The 23,740-nt window shown below is 40.8% G+C and overlaps 1 protein-coding gene across 1 annotated transcript in view; it reads right to left on the bottom strand.

Moving 5' to 3' along the window:
- The window catches only part of LOC120056986 (rho GTPase-activating protein 32-like), a 242,900-nt gene that overhangs the window by 133,377 nt on the left and 85,783 nt on the right, over window positions 1–23,740 (bottom strand). The window contains exon 2 of the mRNA XM_039005315.1: window positions 12,329–12,430. Within this exon, the coding sequence (XP_038861243.1) occupies window positions 12,329–12,405 (77 nt within the window). The 5' untranslated portion in view covers window positions 12,406–12,430. The remainder of the gene's footprint in view (window positions 1–12,328; window positions 12,431–23,740) is intronic.

The raw sequence follows: 23,740 nt of genomic DNA, 5'->3' as shown, positions 1-23,740 counted from the left end.
ACAATCAATTGAATCAATTATTTTCTGCTCTTTACTCGTCAGAGGCTCTTTCTGACACATCTCATATGCATGCATTTCTAGACAATCTGGACATCTCCTGCCTCAATTCAGATGAGCAAACCAACATGGATGCCTCAATAAGTGATGAAACTACTCTGGCAATCCAGTCCATGCAGAGCAGTAAAGCCTCTGCGACTGATGGCTTCCCTATTGAATTTTATTAAGCCTTCTCCTCTAAATTATCCCCTATCCTCAGCTCAATGTACAATGAAATCCGTTCTAGTCAGAAACTACCACAGACACTTACCTAGGCGACAATTTTGGTTTTGCTTAAAAAAGACAAGAATCCCCTAGACTGTGGATCATACCACCCTATAAGCCTTTTGGGCTGTGATTATAAAATTCTCACTAAGGTCTTCTCGTGCCGTTTAGAGACAGTGATGCATAATAATTAACTCTGACCAAACCGGATTTATCTCAGGTAGGCAATCTTTCTATTATAGGCGCCGGCTATTTAATGTCATGTTCTTTATCCTCTACAGCCAGAGGTTGTCATCTCTCTTGATGCTGAAAAGGCTTTTGACCAGGTTGAGTGGGAATATGTATTTACAGTACTAGAGAAATTTGGGTTTGGCCTGTCATTCCTTTCCTGGATTAAGATTTTGTACTCGTCCCCAGTGGCTTCTGTTCGCACCAACAATGTTACCTCCAGCTACTTCCCTCTCCACAGGGGGCCCAGGCAGGGTTGCTGTTTCCCCCCTTTCCTATTTGATATGGCTATTGAGCCTCTTGCTATCGCCCTGCGGGCGAAGGAGAGGATTAAGGGAATATTAAGGGTCAACATAACTCACAAGGTGTCCTTATATGCAGACAATCTTTTATACATCTCTAACCCTGTGGAGCCTATACCCTCTCACTTGGACATGCTACAAGGTTTTGGGACATTCTCTGGTTATAAGTTAAACCTAACAAAAAGTTTGCTCCTCATTAATCAGTTAGCAGAAGGAATTGGTCATGCCAATTTCCCATTTAAAGGTGGAGCATCAGGTCTTTACTTATTTGGGGATCAAGGTCACACGCTCATTTAAGGCTGTTTAAACATAACTACAAAACCGTCCTGTAGCGCACTAAGCAGGATTTCATAAGGTGGTCGTCTCTTCCCATTTCATTAACAGGTCGCACTAATTCTGTTAAGATGACTGTACTACCTAGGTTTTTGTACTTATTCCAAATGATTCCCATTTTTCTGACAAAGTCGATGTTCAAACAACTGAACAGCTACATTTCCAACTTAATTTGGAAAAAGTCAAATCCCCAAATGAGAAAGGCAGGATGGGCCTTCCCATTTTTTTTTACACTACTACCGGTCAGCAAATATCTCTAAATGTGTTTATTAGGTTTTTACATTTGAAAACAAGGATGTCCCAACGTGGGCCATCATGGAGTTACAGTCAAGCCTTCCAACTTCTCTGGTCTCGCTCCTGTGCTCCCCAATGTCCATGAACCTTGGCACCCATGTTTTGAACCACATTGTTAAGAGCTCCCTTAAAATCTGATCCCAATTCCAAAGACACTTTAGCCTTTAACAAGCAAGCGGCTTCGCCCCATTAACATCTAATCATCTCTTCCCAGCCACAGATTGACACGACATTCCAGTTCTGGCATAGGAACGGTCTGGTGTTTTTTTTGTGACCTATTTGTTGATAACACGTTTGTCTCATTCGATACTCTGAGGGTTGACCATAATATTCCCTATACCCACTTTAGATACCTGCAAACTCGCAGCTTTGACAAAAAACATTTCCTTTCATTTCCACTCGAGCAAACTAAGTGTCTAGTCGAGAGGTGCTTAGATCTCAACCCTTATCTGAAGGGCACAATCTCCAGATTATACGACATAATACAGAATATTAATCCGCCTTCCTTTGCAAATACAAAATCTGCATGGGAGGCAAGAGATAGATGGCGAGCTACCCGATGATATATGGCAATAAAGTATTGAGCGTATCCACACATCATTTTGCATAAGGCATGAGCTTATTCAGTTTAAGGTTTTGCACAGTCTCCATTACTCAAATGACAGATTTGCAAAAATATACCCAAATGTTGACCAAGTGTTTGAGATGCCACCAGAGTCCAGCGACTGTGGGACAAATGTTTTGGTCATGCCAATCTTTGAGTGGCTTCTGGGACCCCATTTTTGAGGCACTCTCACATATGTATAATACAACTGTTAGCCCCAACCCAGTCACTGCCATTTTTGGGGTACTTCCCCTAGACCAGAATGCTACCACTCATCAGTCAAATGAGAAATGCCTCGCTGCTAGCTCGCTGCCTTGTCCTCTTTCACTGGAAGTCTGCAAAGCCTCGCTCCTTTATGCAGTGGGTTATGGAGGTGATGTCATCTCTGCCTCTGGAGAAGGTTATGTACACTGTGCATGGGTCCCGACAAAAGTTTGACTTAGGCTCTCCACGTATTAATGGGGACCAGGTTGTATTTTACTTAGTGAAGCTTGCATAGTTTGGTAAGCAGTCATGTCTGTTCTAGTGGCCATTTGTGCTGATAAGAATTTTGATAGAAACAAAAACAATGGAGAAAAAAGTTCACTGTTTCTGTTTTTCCTTTCCTATTTAACTTACTTTTATAGATGCCTTGGTGGGTGGATGGTTTGGAGGGCGGGTGGGAGGGAGTGGAGGGTATGATGGATGGCTAAATAAATGGATGGATGGATGGATGGGGGGGTTGTACTGTTTTTGTTGTTATATGTGAAAATCTATAAATAAAGTGACCAAAAAAAGAATAGAAAAAAGAAGTGGAATAGAGAGGGACGGAGATAGTATGGAGAAAGACCATAAGAGCAGGTCCTAAGCAGAAAGGTGGAGGTGTGTGTGTGGTGTGTGTATGTGCATGAGAGCAGTGGGATAGAGAACCTTACTGCTTTCTTCCCTAGGGGAAGAATATCAATCTGCAAGAGCCCTAGACAACACTATCATGTAGATGAAATTTACTGTCAGTCTCTCTCACTGAATGAGAACACAAACCTGCTCTGCCTACCTCTCCTCTATGTTGCAATGTTGGGCAAATATCTAATGTATGCTAAGCTGCTGCTGCCATGGCAACCCCTGCACAGGCATACAGGATTTGGACTCAGTTCAACACAGAGAAAGAGTGTAGTGGGGCTGAAAGGGCTGCTGGACTGAGGCTGTAATCCTCAGAAAGGGGACAATTCCAGTAGACCCCCTTGTTAGAGCCAAATTCCCGTACTGTCAGTCTCACTATAAATGTTTATGATTTGCCTAAATGGAGTCAGGAAATATTGACGTATTAAATATAACTCTGTATATTGCAATATGAATTATGGAGTATGGTTGATGAACTCATGTTTTTGGTTTTCTATTATGGTTATCATTGGTATTTAAAAGCAATAGTCTCTCTCTCCTGGGCACACCCCTTTTTTTCTACATGTTCCCCTTCTGGGTTTGGCCGGTGTAGGCCGCCATTGTAAATAAGACTTTTTTTCTTAACTGACTTGCCTAGTTAAATGACCGCTAATACTTGGAACTAAGAAAGCTGCTACAAGTCTATACTCTTTTGTTTACCATTTAAATCTAATTGCTTTGACTTTGATCATGGATGGAACATAGCCTATGAAATTACCTTTGTTTGGAAAATACATTGTTTGTTTTTATACTATTTGAGTCTCCTTTTTTGTTTGCTTTGTACGTGCATCTGAACGCGGCATCACATACAGTGCCTTCACAAAGTATTCATATGGGCGGATCTAGAAAGTTGGCTGTCAGAAGTATTACAATGTAAACTTACTTTTAATCAATCTGTCTGGATATTTCAAGACATGACATATGGGAGTGTAGGGAGATACCCAATGGGCTGGACGATTATCTTCTCATCACTCATCCTGGAAATCAATTGAACCGCCATCATTAAAACAGAAAAATCTAATTATTTTGTTATTAAAATATTGAAATAGCTTTGGAGACCGAGAAAAACTAATTGGTACAATTTAAGGCCATTTGGCAAACAATAATGCAGGCACTAGGGATGGAGGTGTGAGCATGCAGGTCTGGTAGAGGAGATGAGTTGTTTGCGTACGTCTGTTGTGTATGTTTGTATTTGGTGCGTAACTCACATTGTTGCGTTACAGCTTGAATTTTTTTTTTAATTATTCCCTCAACCTCTACACACGACACCCAATAATGACAAAGTGAAAACATGTTTTTAGACATTTTTGCAAACACATTTAAAATAAAATACAGAAATATCTATTCACACCCCTGAGTCAATACATGTTAGAATCACCTTTGGCAGCGATTGCAGTTGTGAGTCTTTCTGGGTAAGTGTAACAGCTTTGCACACATGGATCAGCATTGGAAATTAACACCCACCACTCATGGGTAGATTTTGTCATCGGCGGGTAAGAATGTCTATTTCACCAGCCATGTTGGCAGGTGGACACAGAGCATTTGGGAACAGTTGTTTTTATTTTATTTTATCCAAAGCCCACATGTAGAGATGTTGGTTGTATTGACAAGGCTACTAAAGTGTGACTTTGTCCACATGTTTCTTGGCCAGTTATATCATTTTGTTCACAGAGCCATGCTACCACAAGAAAACAGACACACTGATCTACACACAATACCCCATAATGTCAGTGGAATTATGTTCTTAGAAATGTTTAAAAATTAACAAAAAATGAAAAGCTGAAATGTCTTGAGTCAATAAGTATTCAAACCATTTGTTATGTCAAGCCTAAACTTCAGGAGTAAAATGCGCTTAACACTAGAACTGCTGGGCGTCGACGGACCCCCATTCAAGCTAATGACTGCAATATTATAGTGTAATTAATATATTTCATACAGTGCATTCATAAAATATTCAGACCTGTTCCCCTTTTCCACATTTTGTTACGTTACAGCCTTATTTTCAAATGGATTAATACTTTTTTTTTTTACCTCAATCTACACACAATACCCCATAAAGACAAAACGAGAACAGGTTTAGAAATGTTGGCAAATGTATAAAAAATAAAAAACATAAGTACCTTATTTACATAAGTTCAGACCCTTTGCCATGAGACTTGAAATTGAGCTCAGGTGCATCCTGTTTCCATTGATCATCGAGATGTTTCTACAAATTGATTGGAGTCCACCTGTGGTAAACCATGCAGTACAAGTGAGTTGTCAAAGGCCAAAACAGAAATTATTCACTGTGCGTAACATGAAGCCTTCAAATAGGAATTCAAATGCCCTGAGAAAGTAAAAGAGTTCCCAAAATAAAGTACACTCAAAAAGCTGAATTGATGAGGATAGGTTGCTGAGGGTGGGAGGCCGCTTATCCTCTGCCGACCTGTCAAGACGAAAAACATCCTCTCATCATCCCACGGACACACCATGTCGCCACTCTGCTGGTTAGACATTATCACGAGCAAGTGGCTCACCGTCATTTTTCAGATGGAGCTATTCGAGCAGCAGGCTTCTGGATTATTGGGAGCAAATGTCTGGTCTCTGGTTTCATCCAGAAGTGTGTCACCTGCCGCAAGGTTAGAGGGAGGTCAGTTGAGCAAAAGATGGCTGACTAGTCTGCAGACAGACTCGCACCCGAGCCACCATTCACCAGCGTTGGACTTAATGTGTTTGGACCATGGAACGTCATAACTCGTCACACTAGTGGTAGTGCAGACCCCAAGCGCTGGGCGGTACTCTTCACATGTAAGTCTACTAGAGCAGTCCATATTGAGCTCATCGAATCCATGTCCACATCCAGCTTTATCAAGGTGTTTTTTCTCCATCCGTTGTCCAACAAAAGTGCTACGCTCTGATCAAGGTACAAACTTTATAGGTGCCTGCAGGGAACTGGGAATCGACACAAATGACTCAGAACTGAATAAATACCACACAGACAAGGGATGTACTTGGATATTTAATCCCCCACACTCGTCTCATATGGGTGGTTCTTGGGAGACACTCATTGGGGTTACCAGACGCATCCTAGATGGTATGCGGTTTCAGACGGGCTCCACTCGTCTCACACGAGGTCTTGAGCACACTTATGTCTGAAGTTTTGCCAATAATCACTGCGAGACCCCTAGTGTCAGTGTCAACTGACCCCGACATGCCTGCGATTCCTCACACCCTCAATGTTACTGACACAATCAGCCCCTTCTGGATGCTTCCACATGAACAGTGGCGAACAATTTATTTAAAAAATATATATATATATCTGTACATATACATGAACACATAAACATATATATGTATATACATATATATAGATAGAGATATATATAGATATCTATATATATAGATAGAGATATATATATAGATATCTATCTATATATCTATCTATATACATCTATGTACATACATATATCTATATATCTAAATATATATGTAGATATATATCTAAATATATATCTATATATATATCTATATATATATCTATATATATATCTGTCTATATATATATACACACACACACACACACACACACACACATATATATATATATCTATATATATATCTATACACATACAGACACACACACACACACATATACATAGATACATATGTGTATATATAGATACATATATAAACATATATATCTATCTATACAACTACATATATATGCAAACATACAGGCACACACACACACACACACATGTGTATATATAGATACATATATATACATATACACATCTATATCCATATAAATATATACATACACACATACACACATATATATATATGCATACACACACATATATATGCATAAACACACACACACACACATATATACAGACACACACATATATAATATATTACATATACACACATATATACATAAACATATATATGTATATACATATATATAGATAGAGATATATATAGATATCTATATATATAGATAGAGATATATATATAGATATCTATCTATATATCTATCTATATACATCTATGTACATACATATATCTATATATCTAAATATATATGTAGATATATATCTAAATATATATCTATATATATATCTATATATATCTATATATATATATGTCTATATATATATATACACACACACACACACACACATATATATATATATCTATATATATATCTATACACATACAGACACACACACACACACATATACATAGATACATATGTGTATATATAGATACATATATAAACATATATATCTATCTATACAACTACATATATATGCAAACATACAGGCACACACACACACACACACACATGTGTATATATAGATACATATATATACATATACACATCTATATCCATATAAATATATACATACACACATACACACATATATATATATGCATACACACACATATATATGCATAAACACACACACACACACATATATACAGACACACACATATATAATATATTACATATACACACATATATACAGACAAACACACATATACACAGACACACACACACACATATATACAGTGGGGCAAAAAAGTATTTAGTCAGCCACCAATTGTGCAAGTTCTCCCACTTAAAAAGATGATAGAGGCCTGTAATTTTCATCATAGGTACACTTCAACTATGACAGACAAAATGAGAAAACAAAATCCAGAAAATCACATTGTAGGATTTTTAATGAATTTATTTGCAAATTATGGTGGAAAATAAGTATTTGGTCAATAACAAAAGTTTCTCAATACTTTGTTATATACCCTTTGTTGGAAATGACAGAGGTCAAACGTTTTCTGTATATCGGCCGATTCCGATATATATCGTGCATCCCTACAATTAAGATCTCTGCCATTTGTTTTTTTGAATGGTACATTTCTTCAGTTATCTTAGATTAATTCTGACAATTTTGAGGCAGTGCCCAACTGGCCAGGGCATCTCAAGTTGGACAAACAGTACTATTTGCTGCTTTTTTCTCATTTCTCAAGCGAATGTTTTTTGAGTAAGTAAGTGAGCACACTCGTTCGGTTCGCCTAACCGAGTTCGGCTAGGCATCAGCCGAACCGAAGCATGCTGACCAGTGGTTGGAACCAAAATAACTTTTCAATCGTTTTGTTTTGAACAGAACCATTATGTTTTTTGTTCTGTTCCACTGTTCCGACCAGCAAGTTCTGAACCAGTTCAAACGCAAAAAAAAGTTACGGTTTATTATCGTTCCTTTCTATTCCTTTTTTAAACCTCAAATAATAACATATATATAAATATATTTTACATTTAGCTACTTCACCAATGGATAGAGTAGCTTGATATGGGGTGGGCAAGCTATGTACATGCATTGGACAGACAAGTGTAGAGATGTGACTGAAAATGTTGTGGGTGAGGAGAGCGCTGGGCATCTTGTTGTTATGACATGCATTATCTGAATTGTACCCACAGAGGAGTGACTTCTATGAAGGAACTTTGAACTTCAGAGAGTTGGCTTAAATAACGTTGGACCAGAACTAGCCCTTGATCATGACTCAGTTCCATGCCACATACTGTCAGCTGGAGCTAGACCAGCGTTCGCTAGCTAGCGAACAAGCTTGTGTGTGCTGAGCGGCACCATAATTCAAATAAAAACACATCTTACCTTTTTTTGTAGTTAATGTGAAACGTGAACAATTGTATCCTTAACTAGCATTGAAAAAGTTAATCCATTCTCATTAAAAATCGCTCTCCCTAATTGTATCATGCTTGTAATGTCAGTAGCTACAATAGACTAAGCTTCGGAGGGAGGGGAGGGGCAGGTACCCTACACACACAGGCAAAAATGTCTCTATTTTGTCTGTTCTCTGAACCGGTTCCAACCCCTGATGCTAACGGCTTAACAATCAACAGCCACACACATACACAAGCCAGTGTGGCAGGGAGATAGCGGGGTCATCCTATGAAAAGGGCTGGTCTGATGAGAAAGGGAGCCAGCTGAGTATCCGAAAGCGGTGGAAGAGAGAGGGGATGAGTGTCACATTGGAAAGCATGCAGCCAGGCAGTGGCTGACAGGCTGGATGACTGGGGAGCACATTGTGCATCACGTGTGTCTGTCAAAGGCAGGCAGAGGAGTGGGTGATGGGAGACACACCAGTCCAACATCTCAATGGTGCTTCCTCTCCTCTGCTCAGCAGCAGTAGAGTTGTGGATGTGCTTTACCATCTAGCTAGCAGCATGGCTCTGTTCAGAGAAAACAAGCCCTCCAAAAACAGCTTGCTTAAAACCTCTTTGGGCTAGGTGGGACGCTAGCCAACATCCGGTGAAATTGCAGAGCGCGAAATTCAAAATACAAAATTCGTAATATTAAACATTCATGAAAATACAAGTGTCTTACATCGTTTAAATTGTTAACTTCTTGTTAATCCAGCCGCCTGGTCACATTTCAAAAAGGCTTTACGGCGAAAGCACACCATGCGATTATCTGAGGATAGCGTCCCACGTAACAAAAGCATTACAAACATTTTCCAAACAAGCAGAGGCATCACGAAAGTCAGAAATAGAGATAAAATAAATCACTTACCTTTGAAGATCTTCCTCTGTTTGCAATCACAAAGGTCCCAGCTACATAACAAGTGGTCCTTTTGTTCGATTAAGTCGTTCTTTATATCCCAAAAAAAGTCAGTTTAGTTGGCACGCTTGACTCTGTAATCCACCGGTTTCCCTCGTTGAAAATGCACACAAATGAATCCCAAAAGTTACCAATAAACTTCGTCCAAACAAGTCAAACAACGTTTCAAATCAATCCTCAGGTACCCTAATATGTAAATAAACGATCAAATTTAAGACGGAGAATAGTATGTTCATTACCGGAGATAATTACCGCTCTCATCCACGCGCACCACAATACTATAGCCAAAATGGGAGCCACCTAGAAAAACTACAAATTCAAGCTAATTTTTCAAGAAATAAGCCTGAAACTCTTTCTAAAGACTGGTGACATCTACTGGAAGCCCTAGGAACTGCAATCTGGGAGGTATTCCTTTGATTTTCCCATAGACAGGCATTTTAAATGGTGTCACCTCAACAACAACAAAAATTCCCGGATGGATTCTCCTCGGGTTTTCGCCTGCTATATCAGTTCTGTTATACTCACAGACATTATTTTAACAGTTTCGGAAACTTTAGAGTGTTTTCTATCCAATACTAATTATATGCATATCCTAGCTTCTGGGCCTGAGTAACAGGCAGTTTACTTTGGGCACATCATTGGGCACAATACTGCCCCCTAGCCTTAAGAAGTTTTAAAGGAAGATTAACAGGTGTGTGTGTGTGTGTGTGTGTGTGTGTGTGTGTGTGTGTGTGTGTGTGTGTGTGTGTGTGTGTGTGTGTGTGATGACTAGGGTTGGGCGATATGATAATTTGGCCATATCACGGTATTTTTCAAATTTGACGGCATTTTATATTTTGGAATAAAAATTCTCAATTTGCTTTATCAATAGTGCATGACCCTATGGTGGCAACACAAATTCTATGTGATTTCAATGTGTTTTTTTCCCCTCCATTCTGATTGTTTTATACTGTTCAATTCAACTTCAACCAAAACATTTTCTGCATTTCCATCAATTTCTGCATTCCCTGCACTCATTTGAGAATTTCCACACTGCCACAAAGGGCTGCACGATATTGGCAATTTTTTTGCCTTATTTTTAACCGAATGTTGCAATTGCGATTTGACTTGTGATTTAGATCAAAACACCTGGTTGAACTGTTGGAATCATGGAAATATGTTTATTCTAACTCTATAGTTAGAATATAAATAATAGTAGGCACTTTGAATACAGTGTTGTTTGACATGAAAATGCCAGGGAGAAGTTTTTGTGACAGGGTAGGAACCAAAGTGATGGTCAGTGTTTCCTAGGGGACCCTATAATTTTTGGCCACATTAACATGTTTTTCATGTAGCCAACATATTCATGCTTTGCCTATTGATTTAGATGATACTGTTGCACAAACAACATGCTGATTTAGGCCTACACCAGCACTTTGTCAGGCTGTATTAGCTATCTACGTTTGCTCTGACTCAGTACATTTTTTTAGCTAGCTAGCCAACTAATTAGCGATTAGCATTAGCAGCTAACACGACTTAGCTAAAACTTGCTAAGTAAAGAAACTAGCTGTTTGCAGATGTAAGAAACACAAACAAATTGTGTAATTATAGAACGATTGTGGATTTATATTAAGAAGCAAAGTGGAAACACTGTCATCAACATTGTTGCATGTGCTGCATTGACCATACAGACTGAACGCAAGTGTCTCGTGGTCAAGCAACAACAATTGCGCTCCTTGAGTGACAGGCAGGACTAGGTCTATGTGGAAAGCGGCATGGGGAGAGAGTGGAGAGGGATGACTCAAGTAGCAGTGTAAACTATAGAAATGGACGTTACACACGGAATATCACTTTTAATAAACCAAACATTCAAATACCGTTATAGAAGGTAAAGTAAAAACCCAAACCGGTCTGTGCATCAATACCTGTATATAGTAAAATACGGTATGCCCCCCAGCCCTAGTATGGCTCTATAATAGGCTCTGAAAAACTGTGCGCGCATACCTTCCTACACTACCCTACAGTATGTGCGTATGCTACATTGACTGGGTTGGAATGTGTAGCTTATGCTATCCTATGCTTTTGAGTGGGAATTGGTCCAGCTGAAGCTGATCGATGATGTAGCTGAAAGCTGATATATTAGCCAAAGGAACAGAGGAGGTAATGCTGTAGCTTGCTAGCTCTGTCATTAAGGAAATATGAACAAGGGTTCCCAGCAGTGATGGTCCGTAATGGCTGCACTGCATACAGCATATCAGTGACTCTGGTAAGCCAGTCAGCCTGATGGCACAGTAAGGAAATTGATTATTGCGAACACGCCCCCTTAACCTAACCGACATCACTCAGGCACGTCTGCCACTGCCTCCCCCTGCCTGTGCTCACACTGGTGTAATTTATCATTGAAGCATTTAAAGTGAGGAGCAGGGGGAGCCAGCCAAGCCACACACGAGGTAGCGCAGACGCACACATACAAACAAACTAGTGCAGGGCCCTCTCAGTTAGACACCCCGACACAACACACAGCCCTACACATGTGTTCAACATTGTAATAAAACACAAACACCAAAAATCTTATAGTAGCTAACGAACGTATTACACAGCTATTTGCATGCTGTAACTAACTGTACGGACACACACACACACTTTTACTCTTACTGTACAAACAGAAACAGATACAGCTCCACCTGCTATAAAACTAGGGTGGGGTTTGAAAAGCTTCCCCTGGCCAGACAGCTATGGGACAGACTAGAGTAGTAGAGGTGAGTGTGTGCTATGACGCTAGGTCTTACCTGTCAGAGATGTCATGGCTGGCTGCTGCCGTGGCTCCGAGCAGTCCTAGAGCTGCACTCCCCACTGCTGCCTCCATGATACTGGCTCACTGCAGGAGTAGCCTGCCAGAGAGGGAGGAGAATGTGGAGAGGTAGGTGAAGAGAGGGGAGGGAGAGAGAGATGGTGTGAAGAGGAAGGTAAAGGGGAAGATTGACAAGGGACAAAGATAAGAGAAGAGGATTGAAAGAGAAGCTGTTGTGTGTGTTTGTAGCTGGGGATTATATCCAGCAAGCTGCAGATGAAATGCATTTAACCCCCGCTATTCTGGAAGAGCAACTCCAACAAGTTACTATAGACAGCTATGGAGCAGGTTTTCTGTTAGGAAATTGTGGCACCAGACATTTTAAAAAGGCAGTATTTTCATTTACCTGACATTTGGACCCATAGGCATTGGGTGTGTAACCTGATTAGGGTGTCCACCCATGGTGCTCAGAATGATAACAATCACATTTAAAATATGGTCATTCATATTAACAGAACATGCAAGTCGAGGACGCAACGATGTCCGGTCCTTCTTACCAAATTTTGAAGATAGAATAACTGTCCACATGTACTTTTCCTCAGCCAACAAGACAAGTAATGAGCAGCAAAAGCACTAGCTTATGTCAATCTACTATCCCCCAATGTTTAAAAGTTTACCGATTCTATTGGTCAGCTTGTCGAGAAAGAAATAGCCTATTCCAAACAGACTCTCGGACAGTTTCCTTGCCGAGACAATAAGACAGTGGCAGAATAAATTCAACCACACCTTGTGCTGTGGACAATAAAAAGGCCACTTTAAGGTGAGTATATTTCGGTGTGTAATAAAGGCCTTTTGTGGGGAAAAACTCATTTTGATTGGCTGGGCCTGGCTCCCCAGTGTGTCGGCCTGGCTGCCAAGTGGGTGAGCCTATGCCCTCCCAGGCCCACCCATGGCTGCACCTCTGCCAAGTCATGTGAAATACATAGATTAGGGCGTAATACATTTTTTTATCAATAACATATTTGAAATTGCATTTTGCGTTCATATTTCAGTTCAGTATATTTAATACGACTTGTAATTCCATCAATTACTAGGCTAAAAAGCATTATTTCTTCTCTAGGACAATTGGCCAGTGCAAATCTTATTTAAAAATCAGCTTTTCAATTATATTTTTTGACCAAAAGCCGGCTTTCACCCGCTAACGAAAACCCTGATATGGAAATAAAAATGTAAACAATTATATTTTTATGAGAAAAAACCCATGTATTGAGTGAAACAATCCTAATGAACCTGAAAATGTTTTACTAAGGAACCGTAGTGAATTTCCTACAGATGTAATTAGTTATGTTTTCATGAATCGATATCAGTGCCTTGCATATCAGTTGATGCCTACAAAATAGAATACAGGCTGTTTCTTGCCAAATGCCTTTCAATTACACACACGCAGTCACAGAGGACTGTTGTGTTGCCTCTCCTTTTCTCTTCTCTCTTATTTTTATTAGTGTGCGTGCGAGAGAGAGTGATTGACTGAGAGTGTTGTCACATGCGAGAACACAAAGGGTGTCGACTTGACCGTGAAATGCTTGCTTACAAGCCCTCCCAACGATGCAGAGCTAAAAAATTATCAAACGAAAAACAGTAACACAATAAAATACACAATAATGTAGCTAAACTCAGCAAAAAAAATAAATGTTCTCTCACTGTCAACTGCGTTTATTTTCAGAAAACTTAACATGTGTAAAAATGTATATGAACATAACAAGATTCAACAACTGAGCCATAAACTGAACAAGTTCCATAGACATGTGACTAACAGAAATTGAATAATGTGTCCCTGAACAAAGGGAGGGTCAAAATCAAAAGTAACAGTCAATGTAGCTGGTGGCCACACCAGATACTAAGTACTGCAGTGCATCTCCTCATGGACTGCACCAGATTTGCCAGTTCTTGCTGTGAGATGTTACCCCACTCTTCCACCAGGGCACCTGCAAGTTCCGAACATTTCTGGGGGGAATGGCCCTGGCCCCCACCTTCCGATCCAACAGGTCCCCAACGTTCTCAATGGGATTGCGATCCGGGCTCTTCGCTGGCCATGGCAGAACACTGACATTCCTGTCTTGCAGGAAATCACGCGCAGAACGAGCAGTATGGCTGGTAGCATTGTCATGCTGGAGGGTCATGTCAGGATGAGCCTGCAGGAAGGGTAGCACATGAGGGAAGAGGATGTCTTCCCTGTAACGCACAGCATTGAGATTGCCTGCAATGACAATAAGCTCAGTCCGATGATGCTGTGACACACCGCCCCAGACCATGACGGACCCTCCATCTCCAAATCGATCCCGCTCCAGAGTACAGACCTCAGTGTAACGCTCATTCCTTCGACGATAAACACGAATCTGACTATCACCCCTGGTGAGACAAAACCACGACTCGTCAGTGAAGAGCACTTTTTGCCAGTCCTGTCTGGTCCAGCGACAGTGGGTTTGTGCCCATAGGCGACGTTGTTGCCGGTGATGTCTGGTGAGGACCTGCCTTACAACAGGCCTACAAGCCCTCAGTCCAGCCTCTCTCAGCCTATTGCGGACAGTCTGAGCACTGATGGAGGGATTGTACGTTCCTGGTGTAACTCGAGCAGTTGTTGTTGCCATCCTGTAACTGTCCTGCAGGTGTGTTCAGATGTATCGATCCTGTGCAGGTGTTGTTACACGTGGTCTGCCACTGTGAGGACGATCAGCTGTCCGTCCTGTCTCCATGTAGCGCTGTCTTAGGCGTCTCACAGTACGGACATTGCAGTTTATTGCCCTGGCCACATCTGCAGTCCTCATGCCTCCTTGCAGCATGCCTAAGGCACGTTCACGCAGATAAGCAGGGACCCTGGGCATCTTCATTTCGGTGTTTTTCAGAGTCAGTAGAAAGGCCTCTTTAGTGTCCTATGTTTTCATAACTGTGACCTTAATTGCCTACCGTCTGAGGAAAAGGGATGCTTCTTTATTTGCTGAGTTTATATACAGGGAGTACCAGAACCATATTAATTTGCAGGGGTACGAGGTATTTGAGGTAGATATATACATGAAGACAGGGTAAAGTGACTAGGCATCAGGATAGATAATGGTAAGACTAAAATAAAGAACAGAGTCACAGCAGAATATGATGTGTAAAAGTGTGCGTGGGTGTATATGTGTTTGTGTTGTGTCGGTATGCGTGCATATGTAGTGTATGTGAATGTGTGTGGGTTGTGTGCGCGCGAGTGTGTAAATAGTGTGTATAGTCTGAGTGTCCGTTAAGTCCGTGCAAGATAGGGTTAGTGCAGATAGTCCGGGTAGCCATTTAATTAACTATTTAGCTTTCTCATGGCTATTTAGCAGTGTTATGGCTTGGGAGTAGAAGCTGTCTCGGAGCCTGTTGGTTCGAGAGCTAGTGCTCCGATACCATTTGCCGGAAGGTAGTAGAGTTAATAGTCCGTTTATGGCAGGGGTTCCCAAACTTTTTTGTCCCGCAACCCCATTTTGATATCATCTGACAAAGGTGATGTAATGTAATCAATGGCCAATGTTTACTTTTTAAATTTGGGCTATGACAGTCTATTATAAATCAGTGTGACAGTACTTTTGACAGAAGGAATTATGGTTTGAAGTGACAAATGCCTCTGAAAGGTATTGGGAAGTTGGAAAGCAGTAGCGGAACGTGGGTAAAATCACAGAGGAAACCAGAAAAAAAGGCCATATTACAACCTTTGTGATAATTGGGTTGTTTGCTCTATAACCTGTTAGTTCATATGCCTTGCCAATGCCTTGCCCGAGACAATAAGAAAACACAATGGCAGAAAAAATTCAACCACACCTTCGTTTCATCCCAAAACCGGAGAGCAACATCTGTCTGGTGAAGTCAGCAAAGCATATGGCATGTAACAAACAGTTACATGACCTACAGCATGGTCAAGCAAGTTAATATTTATGAAATTTTCAGACTACTAACCAACTATTGATTTAGAACCACGGAGTTACCGCAAGTCGCAAAGAAAACAGGAGCTACCTCAACTACTCCAGACCCCTTGACTTTTTCCACATTTGTTACATTACAGCCTTATTCTAAAATTGATTAAATTACATTTTCCCTCATAAATCTACACACAATACCCATAATGACAAAGTAAAAACAGTTTTATAAATATCAGCTACAGCGCCTTCGGAAAGTATTCAGACCCGTTGACTTTTTACACATTTTGTGACATTAGCCTTATTCTAAAATGGAATAAATAAAAAATCCTCAACAATCTACACACAATACCCAATAATGACAAAGCGAAAATAGGTTTTTAGAAATGTTTGCTAATTTATAAAACATGTTTCCATTTCTACAGATTGATTGAGTCCACCTGTGGTAAAGTCAATTGACTGGATATGATTTGGAAAGGGACACACCTGTCTATAAGGTCTCACAGTTGACAGTGCATGTCAGAGCAAAAACCAAGCCATGAGGTTGAAGGAATTGTCCGTAGATCTCCGAGACAGGATTGTGTCGAGGCACAGATCTGGGGAAAGGTACAAAAATAGTTTTGCAGCATTGAAGGTCCCGAAGAACACAGCGACCTCCATAATTCTAAAATGGAACAAGTTTGGAACCACCAAGAATCTTCTTAGCCCAGCCAAACTCGAGCAAATAGGGGAGAAGGGCCTTGGTCAGGGAGGTGACCAAGAACCCGATGGTCACTCTGACAACGCTCCAGAGTTCCTCTGTGGTGATGGGAGAACCTTACAGAAGGACGACAATCTCTGCAGCACTCAGCCAATCAGGCCTTTATGGTAGAGTGGCCAGATGGAAGCCACTTCTCAGTAAAAGGCACATGACATCCCACTTGGAGTTTGCCAAAAGGCACCTAAAGGACTCTCAGACCATGAGAAACAAGATTCTCTAGTCTGATGAAACCAAGATTGAACTCTTTGGCCTGAATGCAAAGCGTCACGTCTGGAGGAAACCTGATACCATCCCTACGGTTGAAGCATGGTGGTTGCAGCATCATGCTGTGGGGATAGTTTTCAGCGGCATGGACTGGGAGACTAGTCAGGATCGAGGGAAAAACGAACAAAGCAAAGTACAGAGAAATAAATCCTTGTGAAAACCTGCTCCACCTTCCAACAGGACAGCGACCCTAAGCACATAGCCAAGACAACGCAGGAGTGGCTTTGGGAGAAATCTCAATGTCCTTGAGGGGCCCAGCCAGAGCCCTGACTTGAACCAGATCGAACATCTCTGGAGACCTGAAAATAGATGTGCAGCGACGCTCCCCATCCAACCTGACAGTTCTTGAGAGGATCTGCTGAGAAGAATGGGAGAAACTCCCATAATACAGGTGTGCCAAGCTTGTAGATTCATACCCAAGAAGACTCAAGGCTGTAATCGCTGCCAAAGGTGCTTCAACAAAAAGTACTGAGTAAAGGGTTTGAATACTTATGTAAATGTGATTTCAGTTTTCATTAGTAATACATTTGCAAAACCTTTGTCATTATTGGATATTGTGTGTAGATTGATGAGCAGGGAAAAAACTATTGAATCCATTTTAGAATAAGGCTGTAGCGTAACAAAATGTGGAAAAAGTAAAGGGGTCTGATAATGTTCTGAATGCACTGTATACATAATCAAAATCACCTATGCTTAGTCTAATACAGTGACAACTAAAAGATACCAAACATAATTTAGTCCAATCAAAATAAGCTAAATATGTGGCTTTCCTTGGGTCTGATGTATGGGTGTGTGTGTGTGTTCGTGCAAGTAGAAAAAAACATGTTGGCTCACCCTAGTTGTAAAGAAACGCCAATGCCATCCTCCTCTCTTTCATGTTGACGAAAGGGTCTATAACTGTCATACAGTAAACGCTTTTAGTTTTTGTTGTCCTAGGCTACCTGGCTAAATTGCTTGCTCGCTAGCCTAACTTCCTTTCATGGGCAACGATGAGCCAGCTAGTTAACATTAGCCCACTACATATTGAACTTCCATCCTCTCAGGCCAGGGGCACAATGTATGAAGTTATGGTTGGATCAGAATCCCTGTTATAATCATTGGCCAGTACAGAGAACGAAGAAAAATGACAAGTTTAAATCCCTATCTCAATCCATGGCTAATTTAGGAAAGGGACAATTTTAGCTAGCTAGCCACCGGAGGACGACACAACAAGATTCAACAATTCACGTTGTTTCTGTCAATTACGTTTTGCTTTTGATGTAATTTGTTTGAAGCCAAATCCAAACTGGTTTCCCTTGACACTTTTTCTTGGTGAGCCAGGACCATTCACAGTTGTGCTCACTCAGTTTAGATCAACAGTGATTGACTATTATTTATACATATTTTTTTTAAATCATGGGATGCCAAATGCTCGCTGGCTTTCCTTGCATTCAACAAGACAGACAGCTTCAGATAGATGGGCTACACATACAGAGACAGAGGGGGCGCTGTTTCGCTCGCTCGGATGTGTTCTCCAGTGAGATATATTCAGCCTCTTGCGACTTGAAGGAAAATTATGAAACACAGACGACAAATAAATTATTCTACATGTTTTTTGGGGGGGAACCTTGCTTCCCTTGGCATCCATTAATACATACCACTGTTCAGATCATCATCAGGCAATCATTTTGAATGATATTCTGTGTCGAAAATAACATTGTGTACAAAGGTCGCCAATTTGAATCCTGGAGCCGACTAGGTAAAACATATGTGCCCTTGTGCAAAGCACCTAACCCTAATTGCTCCTTTAAGTCGCTCTGGATGAGAGCATCTGCAAATTACTAAAATGTATAGTATGTATGTGTGTGTGTGTGTGTTGGTGTGTATGTGTGATAGAGAGACCAAAACTGAGAATGTATATGTGTGTCACTGTGATAGAGAGAATGCATGTGTCACATAGAAAATTTGTATTGTCAAAAGGATTGTGTGTGTAAGAATGGATGTGATGTGCATGACAGAAAATGTGTCCGTGTGTGTGTGCGCCAGTGAGGCAGGCAGGCAGCGAGGGGCCAAGCGGACTAGGCTTCACACGAATACCTGACGCAGCAGAATCCCCATAAAGTGAACGACCTTGCCGGAGGACAGTGCATCTGCTCCTCCGACATCACCCCATGCCATGCCAGGGACACAGAATCTCAATACACACTGGATGTCTGGATTAACACCACTGGAAGTACAGAGGGTGAGGGGAGGTGTCCATCGAAGAATGGGACGATCAAAGAAATTAAAATCTCTGCAGATGACTTTGGGAGTACATTGCATTTTGGATCATTAAATATGCAGTGGCCACGCGAAGGCACACATGTTACTCTTTAGGAAAATCAAAATCAATACTTGGATAATACCCTCAGTTGAAAGAACGTAACACAGTATATTCATAGGGATTGAGAAAGAACTGTGTCAGATGATATTTAGTTGACATCCCTGGTAATACAGTAGGCCTATATATATATATTCATAGGGAAAGAAGTTGAAACCAGAAGTTGAAACCAAAACGTAGAAACCATCTGATTCGCAATTACCTCTGTCTCAAGTAAGAACCAACTTTATCTCTGATGTTGTCATCTTTAGTTGACGTCCCTGCTAACACAGTAGGCCTTTGCAGAGCAATAGTAAAGGCATCTTTTTGTAAGCACCAACTCCAGCATGGCTCATTGGTCAAAACCTATGGGTAAAGGAATGGTTTTTTTGGAGGGTTATTGGATAAACTCTGATCAGCTCACGTCACTTTTTGTGAATTCTGAAGTCCTCTATATGTAATCAAAACAAGCACAGACTTCAGAATTCATAAAGGTCATGTTAACTGACTGATATCTCATTGAACAAAACGTATAAGATCTCCTAAGCTTGTGTTAACCACAGACCTTATTTTTGGCATTTATCCCAAAACTCCATTCTTTCCACATTAATTTCCCCCATAGGAATGGCTGAGCGAACCAGAGGTAACTAATTACCATTCTTTTAGGACTACAAACTGGCGAGTTCTATACCCATAGAGAGAAGTGTTTTGAAGCGCAGAAACTTCTGGTTTGTAATGACCACCAGTCACTGTCTCAAGTAAGAACGACTTTCTCTGAGATTGTCATCTTCAGTAGATGTCCCTGGCATTTAATTGTGTCCGATGAGCCGATTCTCCCCTCCACTCCACTCTTGCCCTCTATCCAGCCGGCAATTAGTCAGACCTGACATTTGCATTACGATACCCGCCGTTTACCATTTAATGAGAAGGCAATCACGCTACGGTTGGGCTAATTGAGTGACTCAAAACTGATCCATAAAACCTTTTGTACATTTCCGGCCTACTCACCGCCTCTTGTGCTTTTCAGAGAGCTTACGATTGTGTTTGCGATCTTTTAAACAGTATGTGGGAAAATGTTGTGCGGTTTGCGCTAATCAGACCATCATTCAGTGGAATGAATATAGAAGGTGGGAGGCACGGCTAAAGTGCCATGAAGAGAAAATAGTTGTAGTTTCTGAAGCTACTCAAAGATGGCTATTCAAACATTTTAATATTTCAACACACGGAGAGGGAGATAACTCACCAATTAGACAGTATATGGAAATAAATGGCTGTAGCGTAGGGCTTACAGTGTTTGATAGGCAATGCAAAGACATGACACCATCAGATCGTTCACTGTTGGTCCTTCTTCGACCAAGCCTCTCCCTGATAAGTGACAGACTAAGAATGAATATCCTGCGATTTCTGAATGTCTCACAAGAAAGAGGGTTGACACCCACCATCTCAGATTTTTCTGAAATTGTTTTGGTTGTTAGAAACAGATAACATTAGCATTCCTGCAACATTTTATTGAAATATAATTTGATCTCTGAGAAATTAAGCTAATTGATTGCACCCAAATTGGCCATTTTAATTTATTTGATTAATATAATTAATGAATATAGTACCTAATATCAGTTTTCTAACAATGAATTAGACCTGAGGAATCCAAAGAGATGGTCAAAAGCCACCCACGGACCCTCCACGCCAACCCACTCCAACAACTGGTACACTGGATGATTTCTCTGTTTGACAAGTAATATGGAGCTGCGGCTGAGTATTGTTTCTTCATCCTATAAATGTATTCCCAGTGAAGTATGTGTTGTCTTTTCCCCTGTTCAGAATTTAGTTAGATTTATGTCCCATCTTACAACCTGATATTACCGTGTTCTGACCACTAGATAGTGCTGTTCCTGCTATTCATTTTTTAAAGAATACCCCCCCTCATTGCTAAAGGGATAGTTCACCCAAATTACAATTATGTATTGTTTCCTTATCCTGTAAGCAGTATATGGACAAGGTATGACAGCAGCCCATGCTTAGGTTTTATTTAACTGGCCACCGTTTCAAATGCATTTTTTTTTATAGCATTTGTGGCATCACTCCACTGCTAGCCAATGGTACATATATTAGCTTTTTTGTGCTTCATATCCCCCCCAAAATCACCTAATTCACTGAGAGTTAGGGATGCACGATATATCGGTGAGCATATTGGAATCGGTCGATATTAGCTAAAATTGCCAACATCAGCCCAATGTCTAGTTTAACGCCGAAGGTGCAAAACCGATGTCAAAGCTGACGTGCATACCTATATAACGTAAGTAGATGACGTAATGACGCCACAAAAAATACAGCGCTACACGGAAAAACACTAAGCACACACTTCCAACAACTAAACAAGTTCAAGTCGAGCAGTCATTTGAAAGAGTAAGAACTTTTCAGGGAGACATCCATTAATGCCAAGATAATGGATTTCATTGCCCTTGACAATCAACCGTCCTCTGTCTTGGATGATGTTGGCTTTCGCCGAATGGTCGAGTCCCAGTGCACAGTATGTTTTAGATGTTGCCCTACCGGAGTTACACAGTATTGTTGAATCGCACATCCATGAGCTACATGCTATGGGCGTCACTGCTATTAGCTTCACGACTGACATTTGGACCAGTGATGTGAGCCCCATGAGCATGCCGAGTCTGACAGCACAGTGGGTCGACGAGGATTTCGTACCGACGAAAGCCGTTTTGCATGCTCAAGAATGTGCTGGTTCTCATACCACTGCTGCAATTTCAATGGCATTTGAGAACATGTTTGAAACGTGGAAAAACTCCTAACGCCATTCAAACAACTGACTTGACAAATCAGCTAATCAACTGCGTCTGCAGCAGACGTGATACCCTCTGTCATGGAATTGAAACACCTGCTCAACAAATCTGCAGACACAGACCGTGGGGTTAAAACTTAAAAGTACTCGAGGCTCTGAACAAGCGATTCGGTGGCATTCTCTCTGAGCCTCTTTACTGTGTCGCCACCATGCTATGTACAAGGACCGCTACTTCGAAGCAGACAAGAAACAGGGTTTACGTGAAAATGTTACATAGACAGCTGGACAAGATGGAAACGGTGCGCACTGTCACTGTGTCCGAGGAAGAGAGGCCACGGACAGACAGAGCTGAAACTTCACTGCTTGACATGTATGATGAAATCCTGGTTAAGAATGAAATGACTGAACAAATGAACAATGAAACAGCACAGCAAGAAAAATAAATAGGTTTTGATTGTTTTACTGGTAATGGGGACATACGTAAATGCCAACAAAATCACTTTTTGGGCAGTGTGAGTTTCAACTATTTAACTGTACTAGAATGCTTAAAAGGCCTCTAAAATGTGAAATATTGGTTATCTGTATTGGGGTTTTTTTGGCAAGGAAAATCTTGGATATCAGAATCTGCCAAAAATGTCATATATGTGCATCCCTACCTATAATTAATTGCAATATGAATTAATAGATTTCCTTCAAAATAAAATATAATTAAGGATGGTAAAAAGCAGCTTTTCTCAGTGCTCCTGCCAGGCCTGTTAGCCAATGAGACGTACATGCACTTGGATATTCAAATTAGCTACCAACTCCACGTCGGGAAGGGTTGCACATACTGGCTAACAGGCTTGCTTTGTTTTACCCATGCGGCAGCATATTTCGGGATTTTGGCAATGAGGCCCTGTATCTACTTCCCCAGAGTAAGATGAACTTGTGGATACAAATTCTATGTCTTTGTGTCCAGTATGAAAGAAGTTAGAGTTCATTTTGCAAGCCAATGCTAACTAGCGCTATCACAATGACTGGCAGTCTATGGGTGTCTGCTAGCATGCTATCAGATGTCCCTGGGCAAGAAAAAGGTTCCCACTCTAATTTATGCATTGGCCACAACTATACTTAAAGTACGAGTCAACAACATTTGTGTACACGCAAAAAATAATGAGCTTTTCACTGGACAATAACTTTAAGCCTTAGCAGCTCAAGTGGAAGGATTTGACGGACTGGGTGAACACCAGAAGAGCTAATATTTTACATTTACATTTTACATTTACATTTAGCAGACGCTCTTATCCAGAGCGACTTACAAATTGGAAAGTTCA

Source organism: Salvelinus namaycush, chromosome 12, assembly GCF_016432855.1.
Source record: "Salvelinus namaycush isolate Seneca chromosome 12, SaNama_1.0, whole genome shotgun sequence".
In the NCBI taxonomy this organism is placed as follows: Eukaryota; Metazoa; Chordata; class Actinopteri; order Salmoniformes; family Salmonidae; genus Salvelinus; species Salvelinus namaycush.
This window is presented reverse-complemented; position numbering and strand designations above follow the sequence as displayed.